Source organism: Poecilia formosa, unplaced genomic scaffold (genome assembly GCF_000485575.1).
Source record: "Poecilia formosa unplaced genomic scaffold, Poecilia_formosa-5.1.2 Scaffold232, whole genome shotgun sequence".
Classification (NCBI taxonomy): domain Eukaryota; kingdom Metazoa; phylum Chordata; class Actinopteri; order Cyprinodontiformes; family Poeciliidae; genus Poecilia; species Poecilia formosa.
The window spans coordinates 542,007-563,506 of NW_006800171.1; the positions used below are offsets into that span (position 1 = coordinate 542,007).

General features: G+C 39.4%; 1 protein-coding gene across 1 annotated transcript; it reads right to left on the reverse strand.

The window, feature by feature from the left end:
- Positions 1–2,176: 2,176 nt before the first annotated feature.
- On the reverse strand, positions 2,177–10,259 carry LOC103149636 (potassium voltage-gated channel subfamily A member 3). Its single transcript, XM_007568897.2, has 3 exons — positions 5,820–10,259; positions 4,078–4,148; positions 2,177–3,109 (listed from the first exon to the last, which is right to left on the reverse strand). Exon 1 carries the CDS (start codon positions 8,667–8,669, stop codon positions 7,083–7,085), a length of 1,587 nt encoding a protein of 528 aa, XP_007568959.1. The 5' UTR covers positions 8,670–10,259; the 3' UTR covers positions 2,177–3,109; positions 4,078–4,148; positions 5,820–7,082.
- Positions 10,260–21,500: the final 11,241 nt, after the last annotated feature.

Genomic DNA, 21,500 nt, shown 5'->3' on the forward strand with positions numbered 1-21,500 from the left:
TATATATATATATATATAATTTTCTTGGAATCTTTTTTAGAGATATATAGAAGGAAGAGCTGCTCTGCCTAAACTGCGATGGTTTGCCAATTATCAATGTGGCATGAACAATCTAATTTCCAAGCTTTAGTCCAATAGATTCTGGAATATCCCTTTATCAAGTTTCAGTTCTGAAACAAGAGTTCATGGATTTTACTGACAAAATTTCTCTAGTATGATTTGTGTTACTGGCATTAGTCTGACTCATCTGCTGTTCAAATAATCTTTGCGCTGTGTCTTCCAATCTACACGTGGGACACCAGTCCTCTGTCAGAGACACACATACTGTAACAGATGATTGTAAATATTATAACAAATGCATGACAAAGTTTCACAGCTCCCTCCCTTCTCAGAAGTTGTTCGGACATACAGTAAATGATCTGGCCACTATTAAAAATGCAGACATTGGAAGTAGCTATATCTTCTGTCTACCTGCAGGGCTGAATCTCCCAGTCTCTTCATCTTACCAGCTGTCCTCGTTTGTTTCTATGGCGATATTCTGCTGCAGAACCAAGGGTGGTTGTGAGCTTCTGTGACATCAGATGTATTGTAGTAACATCAGATGGAGCTGCAGACATTGAATGAACATGCAAAAGGCAAAGTAACAGAAGCATACAGACAAGGTTAGGGAAACCAAGAGAGAAACATGTGAGCTAACACTTTTCCAATTTGCCTTATGAAAAAGCATATTGGAAAGGAATCACTAGTAAAGTGGCAGGTTATTCAGTGAAGCACTAACTCATACCTGCTGTTATACAGCATGACAGTGCAACTGCTGTAAACCTTTGTGAGAATGTTAATATTTACCCCTTTGGCACAGACAGGATTTGAAGTTTTCCACTCTGCTCCGGCTCACTTCTGTTATCTTTACGGTCCAAACACGCTGCCAACACAGCAGGGAATCACCACGTCTTTTCCAAGCCAAACATAAATCCCTGTAGCTTGTTCTGCTTTAGTTTTGTTTTTGTTTCTTTTATGTCTGCCACAGTGCGCTGCATCTTTTATTTTCTGTATGCCTTTCTTTTCATTTCATTGATGTTTGCTGACTTTGTGTTCTCTAAACAGAGACTGGACCGGTTATGATCTAACAGGGAGCTTTCAGTTGTTTTGACATCTGTTGTGTTGACGTGTTTCCCTGTGATCCAGAGACTACAGCTCACAACAAAAAAGTGTGAAACTCTGCTTGGTAACGTGAGGTAAATAGTGAGGTTCCCTGTGTGTTAAGGATCCCATTTAGTAGTGTATGCTTTTAACAAAGAGATCTTCAATGACTACAAATATAACAAAGCACTGAAAAAGAGATTTCAATCACAGGACTTTACAAAATGCACTACTTAAAAGCAAGAGGGGAAAACACAATTACACATTCTGTGCATGGTTGATGACAACACAAGGAGAAACATGGTCAAGCTCAACAGCTGTATTCGCAGACACCGGTGAACGACTGACCTTCGACACATTTAAAGAAGTATTTAAAAACAAAACAGAAACATCATACAACTGAACATACTCAGAGGAACTGATCAGATACCTTATGTGATGTCATCAGAGGTGTGTGCATGTAGAAGATTGTCTCAGGTAGGATAGATTTTAACCTGATCATGTAGTGATTAACATTGAAAATTACAAAACAAACTGAAAATCTGACCATCAAATCTTGTTTTATAGAGGACAAACTGTATTTAAAATGAATTTGACTAATTTTGACAGAAAAAAAAGGTCTGGCTAGTAGCTTTAATGTTTTGGGGTTTTTTTCACACAAAAATATCCAATCAATTCTAAAATTCAACCAAGTATTTTTCTTAACATTATTGAAAACGCCTTCAAACATTTAGTCACTTGACCCATTGATCTACTTTTAATTACGCTGAAAGACATATTTTTGTATTTTATTCGGGACTACATTAGAAAAAGCCTAGCTGCTAAGCTTGAATTGTATCTGGGATTAATAAAGAATATTCATTCATTCATTTAAGATGAGGAACTAGATAGTATATTGTGCATGTATGCCCAGTGTATGTTCACAAAACAAGAATAAAGCCTCAAATATTTTTCACAGGCTCGAGTCAGTTCTAGTATCTGTAAATAAGAGTAAACAGGCTGCAGCTCCTGTGAAAGAAAGACAGCACACCTCATAATCTCTTTATATGGGTCATGTTGAAGACAGTGCACAACAACGCAGAATAAATCCAGGCCCACACAGCCTTCAACTGTCAATATTCTGCTGTATCCCAAATGGAAAAAAAAACAACAATAAAAAAACAAAAAACAAAAAAAAGCAAAACAAAGTGCACTCTGGGATAGAGCCGAGACATGTAAACAAGTGTGTGTTTGTGTGTGCATGTCTAAAGTGTCTGTATCGACATGTGCCTAGACGCATTTGTGTTGCTCTTCATGAATACATCAAAAGAATAGCAGCAACCAGCACACATGAGAATGTGTCTGTTTCACATATTTAGCAATACAGAGCACACACATATAACAAAGGCATATGGCTAACAGTCTTTGATTGGTATCACAGTTTCATATCAGTCAAATCACAGATGGACTCAGTTTTTTCTTTTTCTTTTTGTCGCTTCTTTTTTAAACTTGCTTTCAAATATTTCTCATTTTTTATTGTCCATGATTATTATCACCTTTTGGGAAAAATAAATAAAAAACAAAGTAAAAAATAACAAAAAAAAAACCCCCCAAAAAAAAACAATAATCAAAGTCCCCGTAAAGTGAAAGGTGCTTTGCAAAAATGCTGGCAGATTGCTGTGCTTAACTACTGTATGCCATTTAGAAAATGTCCAGATGATTTTTTTTTCTATTTTTTTTTTTTTTTACATCTAAGTGACCTTTGAACCTGCAAAGGTTCCATTCATAGAGTATAAAGTCCAAACTGTGTGCTACAAAATGTTCTGAGAACAGCTTTATGTGCCTGTTGATTATGCATTTTGGATTGAAAAGTGGGAGAATTACTAGTCACCAATTGGAGGGCACCCGTCGAAATTAAGAAGGCAGGGGAAGTAGATCAGATCCACTGGGCCTATCCAGTCCAACAGAACCAGAACAAAGTCTCTGCATCCTGAGGAGAAAAATAGATTCACTACAGGTTAGTGGATGACCTTAACCAACGGTTTACAATCCTGATCCCAGGGGCTGTGTGTTAGACGAGTCTCTACTCCAACACACGTGATTCAGATAATCGCATTACCTCTGCTTCGTCCCATTGAGTGATGCAGTACTGTTTTTATCATCCATTCATTTAAGTTAGGTGAGTGGCAGAAGGGAAACTCATAAAACATGAGGGACAGTGAGGAAAAGTACAGAGAATCTCTGACCTAAACTATGCTGTTTTAAATTTTACCTTAACTCTTTAATCCCAGATGTATTGTTTTTGACATTTCTGAGACCTCTTAAACAAAGTTCTCCCTTTCTTCTGAGACCTGTTGTAAAAGGCAGTTCTTCTCTTATTCCCTCTGGTGGATGATCTGAGTACTACAGGAAGCAAGTGCCAATTGCAATCCTGATCCCAGTGCATAAGTAATTATTTTATGGAGTGCAGCAATCATTTTTTTATATAGTTGGAAAATAACATGCAAAGCAACTAAATATGTAGTCAAGTGAACATTTAGTAGACAAAAAAAAAAAATGCCAAGATTAACTTAAATATCCACAAATTCTTTATTTTTAAAAGAAAGTGAAAATGTGTTTATCAGTTGGACTAAGTTACATTTAAAATTACATTTTATGAGTCACTCTGTCAGTTGTTATAAGAGGATTTATTTGCACTATAATGAAAAATGTACAAAATACAGTCATATCTTTACTTCGACTTCTGTATTGCACTAAATGTTTTTGATTATTCCTTGATGTTTAAGCCAATGTGCAATGTATCAATGTAACACTGAAATAATTTCAATATTTGCTATATATGATTTACCAAAAGCTTTTTCTGAGAATTATTTTATATGTCAGACTTTGTGGGGTCAGGGTAATTTAAAACACATAACGAATTATAATATTCTTTTGTTTGTTGTTTGTTTGTTTTACCTTCAAGGGAGGCAACTGAAATGAGATCACCAGGGGAGCCAGGACGTCTGAGCAGAAACAAATTATTTCACCTGAGGGTTTGAGAAGAGACAGAAAGAAAAGGTGTCAGAACTGTAGAGTATGTTACTCTGATGGTCTCATTAACAAAGGAATCATCAATTATTTATACAACACGTCAATGATAATAGACCTGTTTTGATGAAACAAAAGAAAAACATGCAAACACAGTAATAACACAATTAATAAAAAAATGTCGTATCAGTTAATCACGTGAGCTAAAAAGAAGAGCATGTCTCATAAAATTATTTCTCTTTTTGTCTTAACGGGCGTTTTTAGTAATGGGATACTGATGTAGGTATCTAAGGACAAATAATCTGAATTCCCATAGTCTGTTTCCATTAATAGCTGCATTTTTACTGGTAGCTGTTCAGCTGAGGCACTGTTTTTTTCTTCAAGAAACAAAGTAAAAGTATTTAATAGCATAAATACATAATGTGAACTGCAGCAATGAAAAAGAGAGGTAAGTCAAAGGTAAACTCAAGTGACAGATAAATACAGTAAGAATTAGAAAATTAGAAAAAAAAGTAGAAGTGTGGGTTGTAAATCAACGGGAACCTCTCATAAAATCATAAAGTCCTAAATATTTACATAGCACCACTTAGTTCAATCTTCAAAGTGTGATATGCTCACCCTCATTATATTTCAAATGCCACAGATTGCTCTATTTTTCATTTAACTTTTACATCAAACTCTATTGAACATATAAGCATATAATGTGGTATGACCATAACTTATGTCTAAAGACAAATGTGTAGCTTTATGGCATGTTTAAAATGAGCTGGAATACATCAACTCCACTTAATGTTTTACTTCAAAGGGTAATTAAGTCGAATGCATAGATATTTGTGCACGAAAGCATTTTATATAGCCTCCAGAGGATAAGCCATCACAGAATAAGATAATCCAAAACACAGATGAAGAATGAACTGTTTTTTTTTTTTGTTGTTGTTGTTTTTGCACTTTTTGTGTTTTATCCCAATGTTGGTGAACCTCTGGAGAACACAGAGGTCCTGAAAGCAGGTGTGAGCCACCTGGCCTGTTAGAAGCACAAAGTGGCCACCAGGGGGCACAGTTTAGACGCGCTGATTTGGCATGCTGTCGCTGGTCCTACTGATTTTATATCCAAAGTCAAATGAAGGTGAAAGGCAACCTGGACACAAAGGAAGAACATTTTGCCCTTTGCACAATGTACACAGAGAAGCACACTGGCTGGAAGGCTAAACATGTGAAATATGTGCACCTGTAACTGATCAGAAGCCAGATTATTAGAATTATATACTTATATAAAAAAAAATAAAATAAACTGTGATGGACTGGCAACCTTTCTGCCTCTTGTCAAATGACTGTTGGAGATAGACACCAGACACCTGAGAAACCTGCAAAGAAAAGCAGGTAAAGAGAATGGGTGGATTTATGGATGGATGAATGGATGGATGGAAATATGTTTTCCACAAAAAAGAGATTTACTGATAAAAGCCATGAAACAAATCTAAACACTACAACAACCTACTCTTCCATGTGTGAGGGAGCCGTGTGCACAATCATCGATGTTGACCTGCTTGTTTTTTTGTTTTGTTTTGTTTTTTTTTATCTCAAACCTGTGTCTGACTACCAGACACACAGATATCGAAATACTGTAAGACTTTTTCAGTATAAACAAAGGGATCACAGAGAGAGCTTACCATTTTTGTCAGTGGAGAAACAGCATCCTCCGATGGCCACCCGCAGTAGTGCACTCGGGACAGACGTGCAACGTATTCCCAGTCCATTCATAATTCTTCACACGCTGCCTCTTCCTTTCAGTCTCCCACCACAACACCGTCTTGAGTTGTGACTCGTGATTGTTGGCCAGTTCAGAGTGGCTGAGGTCTTCACTGAATTTTTCTATTTATTTATTTCTGTACCGGCAGTCTTTAACAGTCGTTGAATCTGAATGTGTTTTGGTCTGATTGATTAAGACACCGAAAAGACAAGCCACTCACACTGGAATCTCCAATATAGCTTTGAAACCATCTGGGAGGTTACTGTGGAAACAGTGATGCTATGGCAACGGTGACTTGGGGAGTGGGGTGTGGGGGGAAGGGTTACCGAGGAAACACGCGTCACCATGGAGACTGCATCACAGCGGGCTCTATTTGAGGCTACCACAGGAGAAACGCGCCCCATCTTTGATCGGAGAAGGCGCCCTATTTTGTCTCCCTCCTCACGTGTGTCTAGTATCTATAATGAGACCCTGACGGCCGTCTTGACACTGGTGGTTTACGTGGAGCTGCTTACGTATTAAATAGCCTACCAAGACAATTTATATCTATGGATTTTTTTTTTCTTTTTTAAGACAGTAGTATTTAGACTAGACTTTAACGCACAATAAAGGTATACCACAAAACGGTTTATATGACATAGTATATTATGGTATATTATGCTGGATTACGTCATTCTGAGATGATTTATGCTTGACCACACACAGAGGCTACACATGACTCTGAATATTGAACATATAGGCTATTACTGTCGAATCACGACTCTTGATGCATGATAACGCCGTGTGAGCGTCCTTTGTCAGAAGCATCTACTCGTACTCGTCTTTCACAGTCATAAAGCTTTTATCTCTACCTGTTGTAATGTGCTTAACATGCTGGCCACTGCACGGCGCACAGCAGGTTTGTTACCGCTCATTCAGAGAACAACAGTAGATTTCAAGGTGGAGCTCATTCTCTTTTTGAAAGCAAGAATTACTTAAATATATATATAGATATTTTTTTTTATCCAAATGGTCTGAATGGCGCACAAAGCATCTCTTTAAAACAGACGGATCGTGCCCATTTTATATCCCCCCCTCCCCCCTTTGCGCTCACTTTATCTGCCGTTGCTTCCAAGCGCTGCTGCATATATGTTTTGACTCATCACGTCATCCTGTGCCCAGGGGTCATTTACTGTAAAACTGGCTACACGTCGGTGAAGATCTTTTTGTTTATGTTGACACAGTTCTGAGAGTTGTTCTGAGCGGTGGTCGTGGTGGTCGGGAAGTTCGGCTGCTGCTTGAACGCACTGTTGATCCCGTGCTCCTCTATCACCATGTACTCGCTTTTACTGAGTGAGGAGGAAGACCGAGTCTTCCTCAGCTCCTCCGTGTCCGCCAGGGGTTGACAGCTCCCCACGTGCAGATAGTGCGCCTGCTCCTCGCCGTCAGTCTCTCTGTGGTAGAAGTAGTTAAAGTTGGACACGATGACGGGCACGGGCAACGCTATGGTCAACACACCCGCGATCGCGCACAGGGACCCCACGATCTTGCCCCCGATCGTCACGGGGTGCATGTCCCCGTAACCCACGGTGGTCATGGTGACGACCGCCCACCAGAACGCGTCCGGGATGCTGTTGAACCCCGATTCCGGGTCGTCTGCCTCGGCGAAGTAGACAGCGCTGGAGAAGAGGATGACCCCGATAAACAAGAAGAAGATGAGCAGCCCCAGTTCGCGCATGCTGGCTTTCAGAGTCTGCCCTAAAATCTGGAGGCCCTTGGAGTGCCGCGAAAGCTTGAAGATGCGAAACACCCGAACGAGCCTGATTACGCGCAGGATGGCCAGGGACATGGCCTGCTGTCCGTTCCCCTGCCTCTCTGCCAGCTCCGTGCCCAGGGTGATGAAGTAGGGGATGATGGCAACGATGTCAATGATGTTCATAATGTTTTTGGAGAACGTGGCTTTACTCGGGCACGCAAAGAAGCGCACCAGCAGCTCGAATGAAAACCAGATGATGCATAACGTCTCCACCACGAAGAAGGGGTCTGAGAAGGGGCTAATGAAATAGGGCAGCGTGCCATTTATCAGAGGCGCAATGGTGATCGGGTCCCTGTTCTCATCCCTGAACTCCGGCAGCGTCTCTAAGCAGAAGATGACAATGGAGATGAGAATGACCAAGACAGACACTATCGCGATTCCCCGGGCGGGACCCGAGCTCTCCGGATACTCAAAGAGCAGCCACACCTGCCTTTGAAACTCATTATCAGGCAGCGGCCGCTCCTCCTCCTTAATAAAGCCCTCGTCCTCTCTGAACTTCTCCATAGCCTCCTCGCCCAGCTCGTAGAAGCGGATCTCCTCGGAAAAAATGTCAATGGGCACGTTAACAGGTCTCCTGATGCGCCCGCCTGACTGGTAGTAATAAAGGATGGCATCGAAGCTGGGTCGGTTCCGATCAAAAAAGTATTCGTTCCTGAGGGGGTCGAAGTATCTCATTCTCTTCTTGGGGTCCCCCAGCAGCGTCTCTGGGAACTGTGACAGCGTCTTCAGCTGCGTCTCGAAACGCAACCCTGAGATGTTGATGACCACCCGCTCGCAGCACTCGTGGTCCGGCTCATAGCGGTCCAGAGAGTGGTGGCCCGGCAAAGCCGCCGACTCCTCCAGCATGTTGTCACACGCCACGACCGTCATCACGTCGGCCTCTGTCTCGGTGTAGCCGTGGTTCACCAGGTTGTCGCCTCTGGCTTTGGTTGCGCTCGGCGGGGGTGATTGCAGGAGACTGAGGTGGTCGTCCATGCGCGGCTGAAGTCGCGTGCAGGGGCGGACGCCTCGCCCCCTCCGCGGACCCCGGTCAACCACAGCCGCCGCCACAGCCTCGGTTCTTCCACTTCTCTTTCCCTCTCTCGCTCCTCATGCGCCTCACTTACGCTCTTCTACTGTTGCCGTTCCCGCCCACGGGAGAGAGATCTGGATTTATCAACAGGCGATCCACCCGCCTACGGCGCGCCGTTGATTGCTTTATTTTTCCAATAGTCCGCCAATAGCAGGACGCACCGATACAGAAGACACAACAGACGGACGTCATTCAGTACTTCAGCTTGGGCGTGCCATAGCCTCCCTCTGCCCCCATCCACACATTGTGCTCACACACACACACGCACACACACGAGCTTACACTCTCATTTTAAACAAGGTCATTCCTCACAGACAGGACAGTTTCAATTAGGCTACTTATAAATATATCAGAGCCCATTTATTCTTGAAGTAAAAAAAGAGAGAGAGAGTCTGTTCTCAATTTCCATCATCTTAGGTTACTTCTTAAATTCAAAACCAGCAAAACGGCATACACAAGTATTTGCAAGGTGTCAAATGTGTATATCACTTTGTGGCCTTAAATGTGATCTATAAAAATGAAACGGCATTGTTACGTTTTACAGACAATACATAAAACCAACTTTTAACTATATTTTAACTTCTTACTCTGCTAACAGTGTAAGATAAGTGGCATGGGTGTAAACTGATTCACCACACTGCAGGTTAGCTCAAAATTGTTGGTACCTCTGGCTGATTAAGATTTAAGAGTTTAAAATTGAACCAAGAGGTTCAAGAAATGACCCTGGTTCCTAGATATAATCAACAAGTGGCTGGGCCACTCCCAAACATCAGCATCCCTTCCACTCAGAAGCAAAATGTTGGTAAAATTAAAAGATTTGTTTATTTAGAAAACTCTCTGTAGTTATTGTGCTATAGAGACAAACTGATAACTTTTTCTCATTTCCTTCTTGCATCACTCTTCAGTTTGCACTACTTGCCATTATTTCAGCTGAGAACTTTGTTTTCTCTCACTTATTTTTGTCTCTACAGGAGCTACACCTGATCTGGCATATCACTCTTCTTCCATTTCCCTGTCATGAACATAAATAATAATCCTAAACCAGTTAATCTGCTTTTGTTTCCCTTTTCTTTTTTTCTCCTCTGTCTTCTCAAACCCCCAGTCAGTCTTGGCAGATGACCACCACCCATTTGTGTTGAGCAAGGTTCTCCTGGCGGTTTCTTCCTGCTTTTCCTCTCTGCTGCTGTTACATGCATGCTCGGCATGAGTGATTACTGTCAAGTCAACAATAAAACCCAAATGATTTTCTGCCGTCACAGTGAACTTATCCAAGATGACTGAATGCTACAAGTCAATGACTTGACACAATCTGTTGGGCTTTCTAAGACAGAAACTTTTTAAAAACTACTTTGAATAAAACTAATTTAATTAACTGAGGTTGTGTTACTCTTTGATAATAGGATCTATTATAATGCATGCGTGATTGAATTGAATATGTTTTTTTTTAAAGTGCCTCGTGACAACATTTGTTGTGAATTGGTGCTTTATAAGTGAATTGAACTGAAATGAATTCAGACTGTTTGACTAATCACTGTGGTTTGTTTTTTATGTGCATATTTAGTTTGCCAGGTTTTAATTTGCTTTATTTAATTCAGACAATATTGATTGTGATTTGTTTTGGGAGGTTTTGTATAAACATTACTGTTAGGGACAGTGGTTTGCTGTTTGATTCCCAGTTTAACAATTTGTTTTTCATCCACCAGCTGTGTTGTTTCAGAAAAAAAAAAAAAGCCCAACCAAAAGGAACCCCTCATTGTTTAACAGTCTATTTTTTATGGACACATGAAGCCACATGCAGTCTGTACGGTCGTGTTAAAAGATAGCTTTACTACCTGCATGACGCAGGAACATTTCAGGAAATGGCACAGACTTTTCCATTCCTCCAAAACAACTGAACACCCACACATGATTGATTCTCTCTCAATCATTTGTTGATACCTCTGGCTGATTAAGAGGCATCAACATGCACTGCATGCATGTTTGACAATGCATACAGTGTTTGACAATGCATACAGTGTCAAACATGTATGCATTTGTTTCTGTGTCATGTGCGCTGAGGGAAAACTAAATAAAAGTATGACGGCTGACAGCTAACTGAGCTGAATCTGTTCAGTACAGAAAACACCAAACGGATGAGGCATCATTAAGTACTTCGCCAGTTGTTGTGTTGGCTCTTCTGTTTTTTATAGACGGAGCTGACCTTGCAGATGTGTCCAGCATTTTTATTTATTTATTTTTTTTACCTTCACTTTCTTAGGTTCATTACATGCTAGCACACAGGAATGCACTTTGGCAAGAAATGGAAGGAACAAAGCACAAAAGGGAGGAAAGGGGAAAAAAATATAACCAACTGTGAGAGATGATTGTGCTTGTGGCCTAACAACAGCTGCTTCCTCAAGATTAAATTATAGTGAATAATAAATGCCTGAACTAATCCATAAAGTCTCTCATCGGTGTAGGCAGTCTGTGCCAACACCCAGTCACACACATTCAGCCATACTTATAATTTACAGTGTAAATGTTCAAACTGCTGTTCATCCATATGTGTAGGAACATTGATTTATGTGTTACAAAATAAATATATAGAGGAAAAGATGTCATATCATAAAAAAACAACAACAACAACATAATTGTGCAAAGGTGGTGTAGGGTATGCATTTCCATTTTTTCTTTTTCACGATTCTATACAGATCAAAAGCTTTGATACAAAGTTCCTGGGCAGGAATGTCATTGAAATTTGTGCTTTTAATAATGACATTATTTTTGATGGTCTAATTTTCAAGCAAGGGGGAAAAACTGAGGGATTTTTAGAAAAATAAAGTTTATGAGCACATGTTTGTTTTTATGTTTTTATGTTATATTGCTTCACATAAAAACAATGTTCATCATTGTTGTCCTGTTGGAACATCTAATAATGTCCAGGTTCCAGTCATCAAACTTGAACTCTTGCTGAGAAGAAAGGAAGTTTGTAAGAATCCTCAGAAGGAGCCATCAAAGGTCAAACCTCTCAACTTCCCAGTGAAAAGTGCAAACCAACATAAGAGGCACCTGTACCAAAGCTGATACTTTTAACATTGGCACTCCTCCACTTGGACAAGGCAAATGTTTTGTGAGGACAAGCGTCATGGTTGTAGAAGGCAGATATTTGTAGTCAGAACAATAAGGGTGTTTCAAGGAGTCAAAGAGAAGCTTTCAGGCTGAGCCTCTAAACACACACCTACTGCATATTGCTTGTGAGAACCATAATCTCAGCGTTTTTCATGAAGGCTCTTTTATCAATGAGATACTTCGACTTTGTTTTTTTTTGTTTTTTTTCTCCACACGCTGTTATCTTTGAGTTATATCCATGGATCTTCAGTTGTTTTTGTGGAAGAACACATCAGTCTTTTAACACAGAGAGTGTGCCATATGAGGACACATTTGCCAGGCTTGGAATCCCAAGACTGATGGCAGAGTTTATGTCCTGAGCTGTTTGTTTTGATGTGCTGGCTCTCTCTTATACACACACACACACACACACACACACACACGCACACACACACACGCACACGCACACACACACACACGTCATTTCAGCTTTATGGTGACTCCCCTGTGCCAGCTTAACAGGTCTGCTGTGCAACAACCTTATTTTGGATCATAAGGACAAAACTGGTTATTACATTGTTCTCTTTTTTTTGTTCTATAGTTTTAGCTATATTTACATGACTTATTCTTTCTTTAAAACATTAGCTTAGTACATATTTTAAAGCTTTACTATCTGTTACACCTGGGTTTTCATGACAATGACATTGAATAACCATTTTCTGTAGAACTTAATTACCATCTGAGGAATTAATCAAATGTAATAGCAAATGGGTATTATTTATGGATGTTTTATTTTTCTGTCTTTACTTTCACTGTAAATGTGCAGAAAAGAACAATATCTTATTACTGCTTCAACTTTTTACAATTTGAAACTTTGTGTCTTTTAAAGATCAGTACAACTTTTATTCCTCCTTCACAGTAGGAGTGATTTTAATGGATGCATGTAGCTGTGGCACATTCAGTTTAGACCCTGTTTTCTTATTGAGGCCACATTGAAGCTGTCTTGCAGAAAAAAAGGGCCAGTCAGTCTACAGGGACAAAACTCTGGGACAGCCAAAGGGCCTTCTTATGTGGTTTCCTCCCTCCATGTTAATTATAGGTCCACTCTAGCTCCCTTATTAACCTACAAAATGAGGCTACCTTTCACAGCACTTGAATGCATCCAAAGTGGAGTGTAGCAGACTGAGAGACAGTGAAACAGAGTTGAGAAGCAGACGAAGTCGGGCCATTTGCAGAAGAAAATGCTTTGCTGGCTGAGCTTGTGAACATCTGTTGACACTTGAGGAACCAGACTGGTTTGGATCATCTTTTTATGGAAGCACAGTAGCATACTCTTGAAAGACTTCTCGGGAAAGGATGACAAAGAGGTCTTCTATAGAAATTGTACACTCAGTTTAAGTTTCCACCAGTAAACAATTTCAATTCATTGGAATTTTACCACAAATACAGTAATTAACCTTTTTCTCTTTTCCATATTTTAGTAATACTGCTACTGATATCAGGAAACATAATTTAATAAAATGATAATAAAAACGTTTGATTGGAGTTTCTGGTAATGAAGAAATACAGTTTCTTTGTTTGAATGAAGAAACACAAACTGTGTTTCAGGCACAGTCTGAAACTCCTTCAGCCGCTGCTTTCTTGCTACTCAGCTTTTGCATCTTTCTCTCCAGGCCCACATCCTGTTCTTTACCACATGTCCATAAACAGCAAGTGCACATAAGCACTGCCAAAGAATATTTGCAAGTGGAAGAGTAGGCTTGTGGAGATAGAGCACTTGCATGTGTGAGTAAATTTATTAAAACATTCAAATTAGCATAACTAGTAACACATGATGGCTGGCGTGCAGCTGCACATGATGGGGGACCATGGGAGGTCGATAGGAGTAGAAGCACCAAATGAAAGAGGACAGAGGCTTGACAAAGCTTGACTGGCCAGGAGCCATGTCAGGGCCGACTGTAACCCCAGCAACGGAGGGAGAAATGTGGGAGAAAGGGTAAGTATGGAGGAGGAACATTGTAAAATTTCAACTGGTCAAGACGCTGTGTACTTGTTGGAACTTAATGGACGTTTTTCCATGGTGTTTAGAGAAAAGAATATAAATAAATCTCAAGCACTTGCATAAAGCATGTGTGTGTGTGTGTGTTTGTAATACCTTGTGGGGACGATTTTCCTGACATATACTACGTTGTGGGGACCAATTGCTCCTTGTAGGGACCGGAGCCTGGTCCCCACAAGGGGAAACCCTGTTTTTGGGTCAGGGGTCAGAGTTAGGGCTAAGGTATGAATTGAGTTTTGGTTAGGGTTAGGGTTAGGTATATGATGGTTAGGGTTAGGAAAAGGGTAAAGGTAAGGTTTAGGCTCTAGAAATGAATGGAAGTCAATGGAAAGTCCCCACAAAGATAGCAACACAAACATGTGTGCATGTTTGTGTGCGTGTGTGTGTGTGTGCGTGCACTGCCGCACATGGTTGGTCAAATACTGGATAAACATATTGACACAACTGCATCCTAGGTCAGCCATTATCAAGCTCTGATTTTTGTTTCAATTGCTGGAAACCCACTCTGCCACTATCTGACATTGTGGTTGTGAAACTGAATTAGGCACAGCGAGGGATTCTGGAGAGTTCCAGCATGTGTTTCATGTCATGAATGTGAAGATGCCAAGCACCAGGTTGTATGACGTTATACATAAAACAGAAAAGTCTTAGAGAATCATGGGATTATTTATTATGCTGCAGTAGTAAAACCTGGGTATTCCCTGTTTTCCAGCCATGAATTATGTTTAGATAAAACACAAGAATAGACAGTAAAAAGAAAAAAAAAATGACTTGAGAAGAAAAGTTCACAGAGGCTGATTATTAGAAATGATACATCTCATCTTGAAACACTGGAGGCAATGCAGGATTTATATGGTCACATCCTGCTGAGGATTCAAACCAGGAAGATGTTCATGCTTCCAATAATTAGGTATGTTGTTAACTTGATAACTTAAAACAAAATAACTTTATGAACCAATGAGGTCCAGTCTCTCTGCTTCTTAAGAATGTTTCATTAAATTAGAGACTATGCTCAATTGTGGATTGTGAAACCACTTCATGAGTAAATCCACGCTGGACCAGGAGGCAGCAACAGTTTAGCTAAAGAGCAGCTAAGCATTTAAACCTGGTTCAAAGTTATGCTACATGATCTTTACATGATTATATCACAACATTTAACATGGGGAAAAGTGAAAGCCTCAAATTGTGAAGCCACACAGTACACAGTAAAATCTGCTTGGACTCTGAGTTTTGTACATCCAGATATTGTGACAAGAGAGCATAGCTGCAAAAAGTTGAGAGAGATGACCTACCCCGCTGGCCACCCATCCACCTAGTTTGAGAGGCAATAAGTCATTATGAGTCTGACACACACACACACACACACACACACACCCACACACACACACACACACACACGCACAGATAATTACTTTGTGCCTGGAGCTCCTTGGTGGACTACCCAACCTCAGCTTACATCCTCTTTAAAGTGGCACATCCCTCATGAAGTGGGTCAGCGTGTCTTTGCTTCCTTTTTATTTTGCTGTCTCACATCCAGTTCATCTAATGTTCTGCCATATTATTTTTCTTATAATCACAATAAGTAAATGATTAGCCAAAATGAAATGTTGTTTCATAAGCGGGTGCGTAGAGAATCTAATACGACACAAAATTTCTGAATTAATTGTTAATTTCTATGAAAGCAAGGTCGCCCAAGCAAAATCAGACTCATGCAAGTTAAGCACCCTTCTCATTGAAACACCTGTCTCTATGTTTCAATATTTATTCACGTTTCTCCCTGTTGACTACTTCCTGCTTGAACGAATCATTGCTGAAGGTTTCTTTTTGTTAAATACAATACTGAAATGCATAAGCAACTGTTAAATGCTCAATATTAGGGGTTGTAGCAAACTTAAGGGGGCTGTATTATGTAAAATCAACTTTTTGGACGTTTACATCATGTTATAAAGTTATTCCCTCATCAAAAACATACCTGGAGAGTTGTGTTGATTCTTTCGTGCATGTTTGAGGAATTCTTTAATCTCCCATGGCAACCATTCAGCTGTGCAAACCGCTCATGGGGACTGAACACCGCCTCCGAGATGCAGAGCACTGAGAATCTCCCTCGAATCTCCCTCGGTTAGCAACCGCAGACTAGCCAGCAGAAATTAGCAAACACCTGGTGGAAATGCACATCTGCTGAGCTAATTGCAGAAGCTACTGCTCTGTACCATGACAATAAAAACATTGTTAAAAGGTTAACAGAGGAGCGATGTTGAGTCAAAATGTGTCATTGATTTTGACTGATTAAGACTTACTGAATTGACTATGCATTTCTCTACATTTGCCTTGCAGTGACTTTTGCTGTGAAATGAATTTGTTCAATAAACTGAATTGTTCTGAAGTGAGGTTATCATATGGAAGAAACAGTGTGGCATCTAGATTTGCATATTTCCAATAAAATCTAAGGTGTATAGATTGAAACTCTCCCAAATGTCACTTGACAATAAATAATAATAAAAAAAGAGAATATGGATCTATTTTCATCAATCCTTCTTTGCATTGTCTTAGCATTGCTACCTTGTTTCTGTTTGTATTTTCTTCTGCTTTTCCGAGCCTACAGGTCATTGTTTATTCATTTTCACACTTACTCAGAGTTAATTAATTACTCCCTCAGTGTAAATATACCTCCAGGTTGTTCTTGATCAGATTCACATTGATCCTCGTCTCCTTGTTTGTGCAGTCTCGTCCAGTTCATGCTCAGGAAGGTTTTGTTTACCCTACCATTCCCGTTTTGTTACTTTTGCTTAATGAGGTTTGCCGTAAACCACTTCCCTGCTTCCCGGTTCACTGATTAGGCACTTCTTCTTTTCAACAATAGGCTGTGATGCATTTTAAAGGACAATGCTACATTTTTTTTGTGCAGATGTTTTCATTTTATGTAGATTATTACCTCTTGATCACATTTATTAATGTAGGAAAAAAAATGTTTTTTTTTAAGTTGTAAAAATGTCATGAATGATGTTTGCAGTGGAGTCAAATGCAAAGAAATATTGTTTTAATGAACACAAACCAGGAAGCAGATAACTTGGAAAGAGGCTGACAAAAAACTAGAGGAGCTGATAAGTGACTTGCTGAAATAATCAGACTAAAGAGCGATAAAGCTAAGCCCAAAGTCCATAACAGCATAAAGTAAAATTCATATGTCCAGTCTATTTCTCCTTTATTTAGAGGGTCCCTTGTATTTCAGTCACATGACCAACAACTGCCATGTATCTGAAACCACACTGTCTTTAAATAAAAACCATAGTGTTCTGCAGTTACTACTCACATTCGTCTTCCAAAAGGTGAATGCATGTATTGTTAGAAATGTTTAAACTGCAAGCTGATCACGGTTGCATTATTTTACCTCCAGTTATTTCTGTGACACTACAATAGGAAACATTTAGACGAGTAAGTAATTTTTGACCTCAATGTGGAATCATATTTCTCACAATAAGTTAAGAGGAACGTCTATGTGTTAGTATTAGAGAGACCATTTCGCTGATCTGTTAATGTGCTGATAAGACATTTTGGTTGCATGACCTAAGTGACTGTGTGTGCATGATATTTCTTTAGCAGCCGTCTTCTCCAGCCTCTCCATCGTCCCACTCATCTTTCTTAATCCCCAATCACTGTCATCTCTCAAAGGTGTCGCCTTGATAAATAATTCAGCACTGGCATTTAGGAGTCTGCCCTTATGAACAGAGAACACACACACACACACGCACACACACGCACACACACACCTACACACACACACACACACACACTTAAAAGCCAATGTCACACGTCGGACCTCAATGTACTTTTCTGCCTGAGTAGAAACGATGTAACTGTGAGGTTTCTGCGTGTGTCTAGATGAAAAAACATGCTCAACAAAAGCAGAAAGCAGAAACGCTTTGTGAACAACAAGTGAGCTCAGAATGAAGGATTCCCCCTCTTGGCCGCAGCTGAATGAATAAAAGAGTGAGACATAATGCAAGCTTTCAGGCAGGAGTAAATATAATTAAGGAATTATTTTAATAACATAATAAAAAAACAAAAAACAAAACAGAGACGCTGCTATGGAACACATTGAAAGAAACAAGATGGTTGTTGTAAATGCAACACTGCACGATAAGTAAAAAACAGCACAAGCGTACGACTGAGAACAAAGTAAACAAAGGAGCATTTATATTGAAGGAGGATCAGCAAACAAAGGTAAGTCATGGGAAGAAAACAAATCCAAAATGAACAAAGGAAGAAGAATAATTAGAACTCAAAACTAAAGGTATGAACAGAACATGTCATAAGACCTGGAACGGCACAACGAATACTCTGAACTTTGATGAATATTAAAGCAAATTAGTTTACAACTAGGTCATGGTACATTCATATTCGTGTAACTAAAAGATAACTTTTTTTTCCCTTTGGCACACGTCCCAGATCTTCATTACCCCTGATATTAACATCAAAGATAACTTACAGAACCATTTTAGCAGAAATTCTGCCATGTGCCAATATTTAATAATATTTCATATGTTAAAGTGACCGCTGGAGAAAGGCACCACAATGGATAAAGCATGTTGCATAATGGATGGATGGATATGTTAAAGTATCACATATCCACTATGAAAGAATGACAGGGAATTGTCATAAGAATCACAAACTCAGACCTATGATATCCAGTTAAACTCACTTCTCACACTTGTATTTCGACATATATGTTACCGTGCTACAAATCCACTGTTTTTGCACAATTTTACCAGACAATTTGTTTTCTTCAGTATGAGAAGCCTTATTTTTATATCTTCTTGTCACCTTGCATTTTAATTCCCTCTTCCACCAGGCACATTGTGTGACTTTGAGTCTGTTCCTGGTAATTAGATGCACAAGCTGTCTGCTGCCAGTTGTTGTGGAGTTCAGCACGATGAAAGAAGTAACCCAATTTTTTCCACCACTTCAGATAGAAAAACCTTGAGATCTGATTATCCCCTGTGAATAAAGACACAGAAACATCTAAAAGAGATATAAAAACACACAAAAGTATTCAGTCCCCTTAAGCCTCTTAACATTCGTATCTCATTACAACCAAAAATCTGTAACGGGTTTTACTGGGATTTTAGAAACCAACACAGAGAAAAAAAAGTCTTCGCTGGAAGAGACACTATATGAACACATTTAATATCAATCTATCTTTCTCTACGTATGACATGGTTTTATTTAGATCACATCCCTTTAACTCCTGTAAATAAAGCCCAGTCGATCCAAATGCCTTCAGAAGTCCCCACAGAGTCCACCTGTGTGTAATTTAAATACAGCTGTTCAGCCATGCCTTGGAGGTTTGTCAAAAAAACAACAACAGTGAGCTAATAGCATCACTGATATAAAAAGAATCATTGGGATTGAACACACCAGAAAAATCAGGCAGACGTTCACCTTCCAGCAAAAACCCAAAAAGTACAGATTAAATTAAATGGTTCAGACCAAAGAATACCCATGTGTTCAAATGGTCTAATTAAAGTCCAGGCCTAAATGCAATTGAGATCCATGGCCAGATTAAAATTGTTGACGTTCACAAATGTTCTCCTTCCAATTGGACCGAGGTCAAGCTGTTTTGCAAAGAACAAACGCTTTGGCATTTTTAAAAGTGCAAAGCTGGAAGAGGCACACACAAGAAGATTAAGATGTAATTGAAGTAAACGTGGCTGTACAGTGTGTTTTCTCAGGAGGGGCCCAAAATAAATGCGCACCACATGTTCCCAAATTTGATTTGTGATATGAAATGAAATCTCTGCATCATTTTCCTTCCTGCTATACTGTACATCCCACTCAGTTTGTCACTTAAATCCCAAATAAAATTCATTTAGTTTGGAGTCATAATGTATAGAAAACGTATCAAAATTCAAAGACTAAGAATGCCAATTGCCAGGCAATGTATTAGTAATCGAATGACTAATCCCTCCTGGAATGTGGAAACTGTGAGCCCATGCCAATGACGATGACTCAAACACGCTCTTTTAGATTACTTAGTGTTTTAAAAGAAGGAACATCTGTGCCTTTCTATCACCTCTGGTATGACACACTTCAGAGCTTTTGGAAGTCAATGCTGTTTAGCTTTGAAGGAGATAAGCTGTTCAGAGTACAAACGTACTGTCAGCACCACAGCGTTTTGTTCCAACTTCACCTTTACAAGAGGGCAAAGGGCTAATAGCACTGAGACTGTCAAGGACCTGAGCAACTGAAGGAATCAGGGCAAATAAAAACTGTCCCAGAAATAGCCAGACACACAAATACCAGATGCACTGCGAGGAGCTACCCTCAATTTTCACAAACCCACTTTGACAGATGACTTCCTCAGACATCCAGCAGATGTGAGACAGTGTGAATTGAATTTATATATATATATATATATATATATATATGTGTATAAGGACAAACACACAGGCGAAAGTGCATGTCAAAATGCACACTCATACACACATCCAATAATCACAATGGCAATGACACTTAAATCTCAATAACATTGCAGCCAAGCGTCGTTTTGGCCACCTATCTACTTCTCTATCATCATTTCCAACCTTTTCTGTCTTTAAATTTATGCCCCCCAACACCTGATTTCGAAAGGATTATAAATATTTAGCATTTCTGCATGAGAATCTATTACTGCTACTTTGTGCCTAGATAATTGTTGTATGTTTTAGGGCTTTTGAGGGGTGGGGTGGGGCAGAGGGTGTTGGGGTCATTCGAAGGGAAGACCAGTGTTTGAAATATTGAAAAAGAAAATCATGTCGACAAAACGGTGAGGCAGAGAGGGTGTGAGGCTGCAGGAGCTGTGCTTGTTCTTGAGGAAGTAATTTCAGACGCATGTGGCAGAACACAAGCCTAAGAGTTGTTGATGTCTAACCTCATTTCCAGAAGCACACCATGGCTGAGAGGCTTCAACTAAGAACATATGGGTTACATGATGACAAAAGTACATGGGGTGGGGGGAGTCCAAACAGGTAATAAGCCAAGTTCATATGAATTTTCCATGAAGAACCTTGGACACAATCCTTCATCCTTCAGCTCTTGTCAGTTTGAGTGTTATTTTGGTAAAGCTTTTGCATTGCAAATACAAACGGAAAAGTAAAGTAATGATACTTTTTGAAGATCTTTTATATCAAGTTGTGGCCAGTCCTGCTTCATTTATGTAAAACAAAAAAAAAAAAAAAAAAAACATTGAGGAAGTATTTGATTTAAAAATTTACATAAAGAAAAAAAAGATACAAGGAAAAATAAAAATGCACATCCTCAAAAGAACAGTTGTCTTATACCTATTGTGATTTCACCAGTGGGGAGAGTAGATTTAATTTTTTATTAAGTAGTAACTTAATATAATATAATACAATACGATACGATATGATATGATACAATATAATAAACAGATGGGAAAAAAAATGAAAACCAGTTTTTAATGAAAAAAGTTTACTTTATTTCCATTCCTTACGTTGTGTTGGTGGTTGTAAAGATAGAAAATGCAAAAAGAGTTTGAAGTATTATTACATGTATTTTAATAGAATAATCCACTTTAATAGCACTTTAATAG

Coding starts and splice junctions, on each gene's coding strand:
- LOC103149636 (XM_007568897.2), bottom strand. CDS start 8,669: ATGGACGACCACCTCAGTCTCCTGCAATCACCCCCGCCGAGCGCAACC.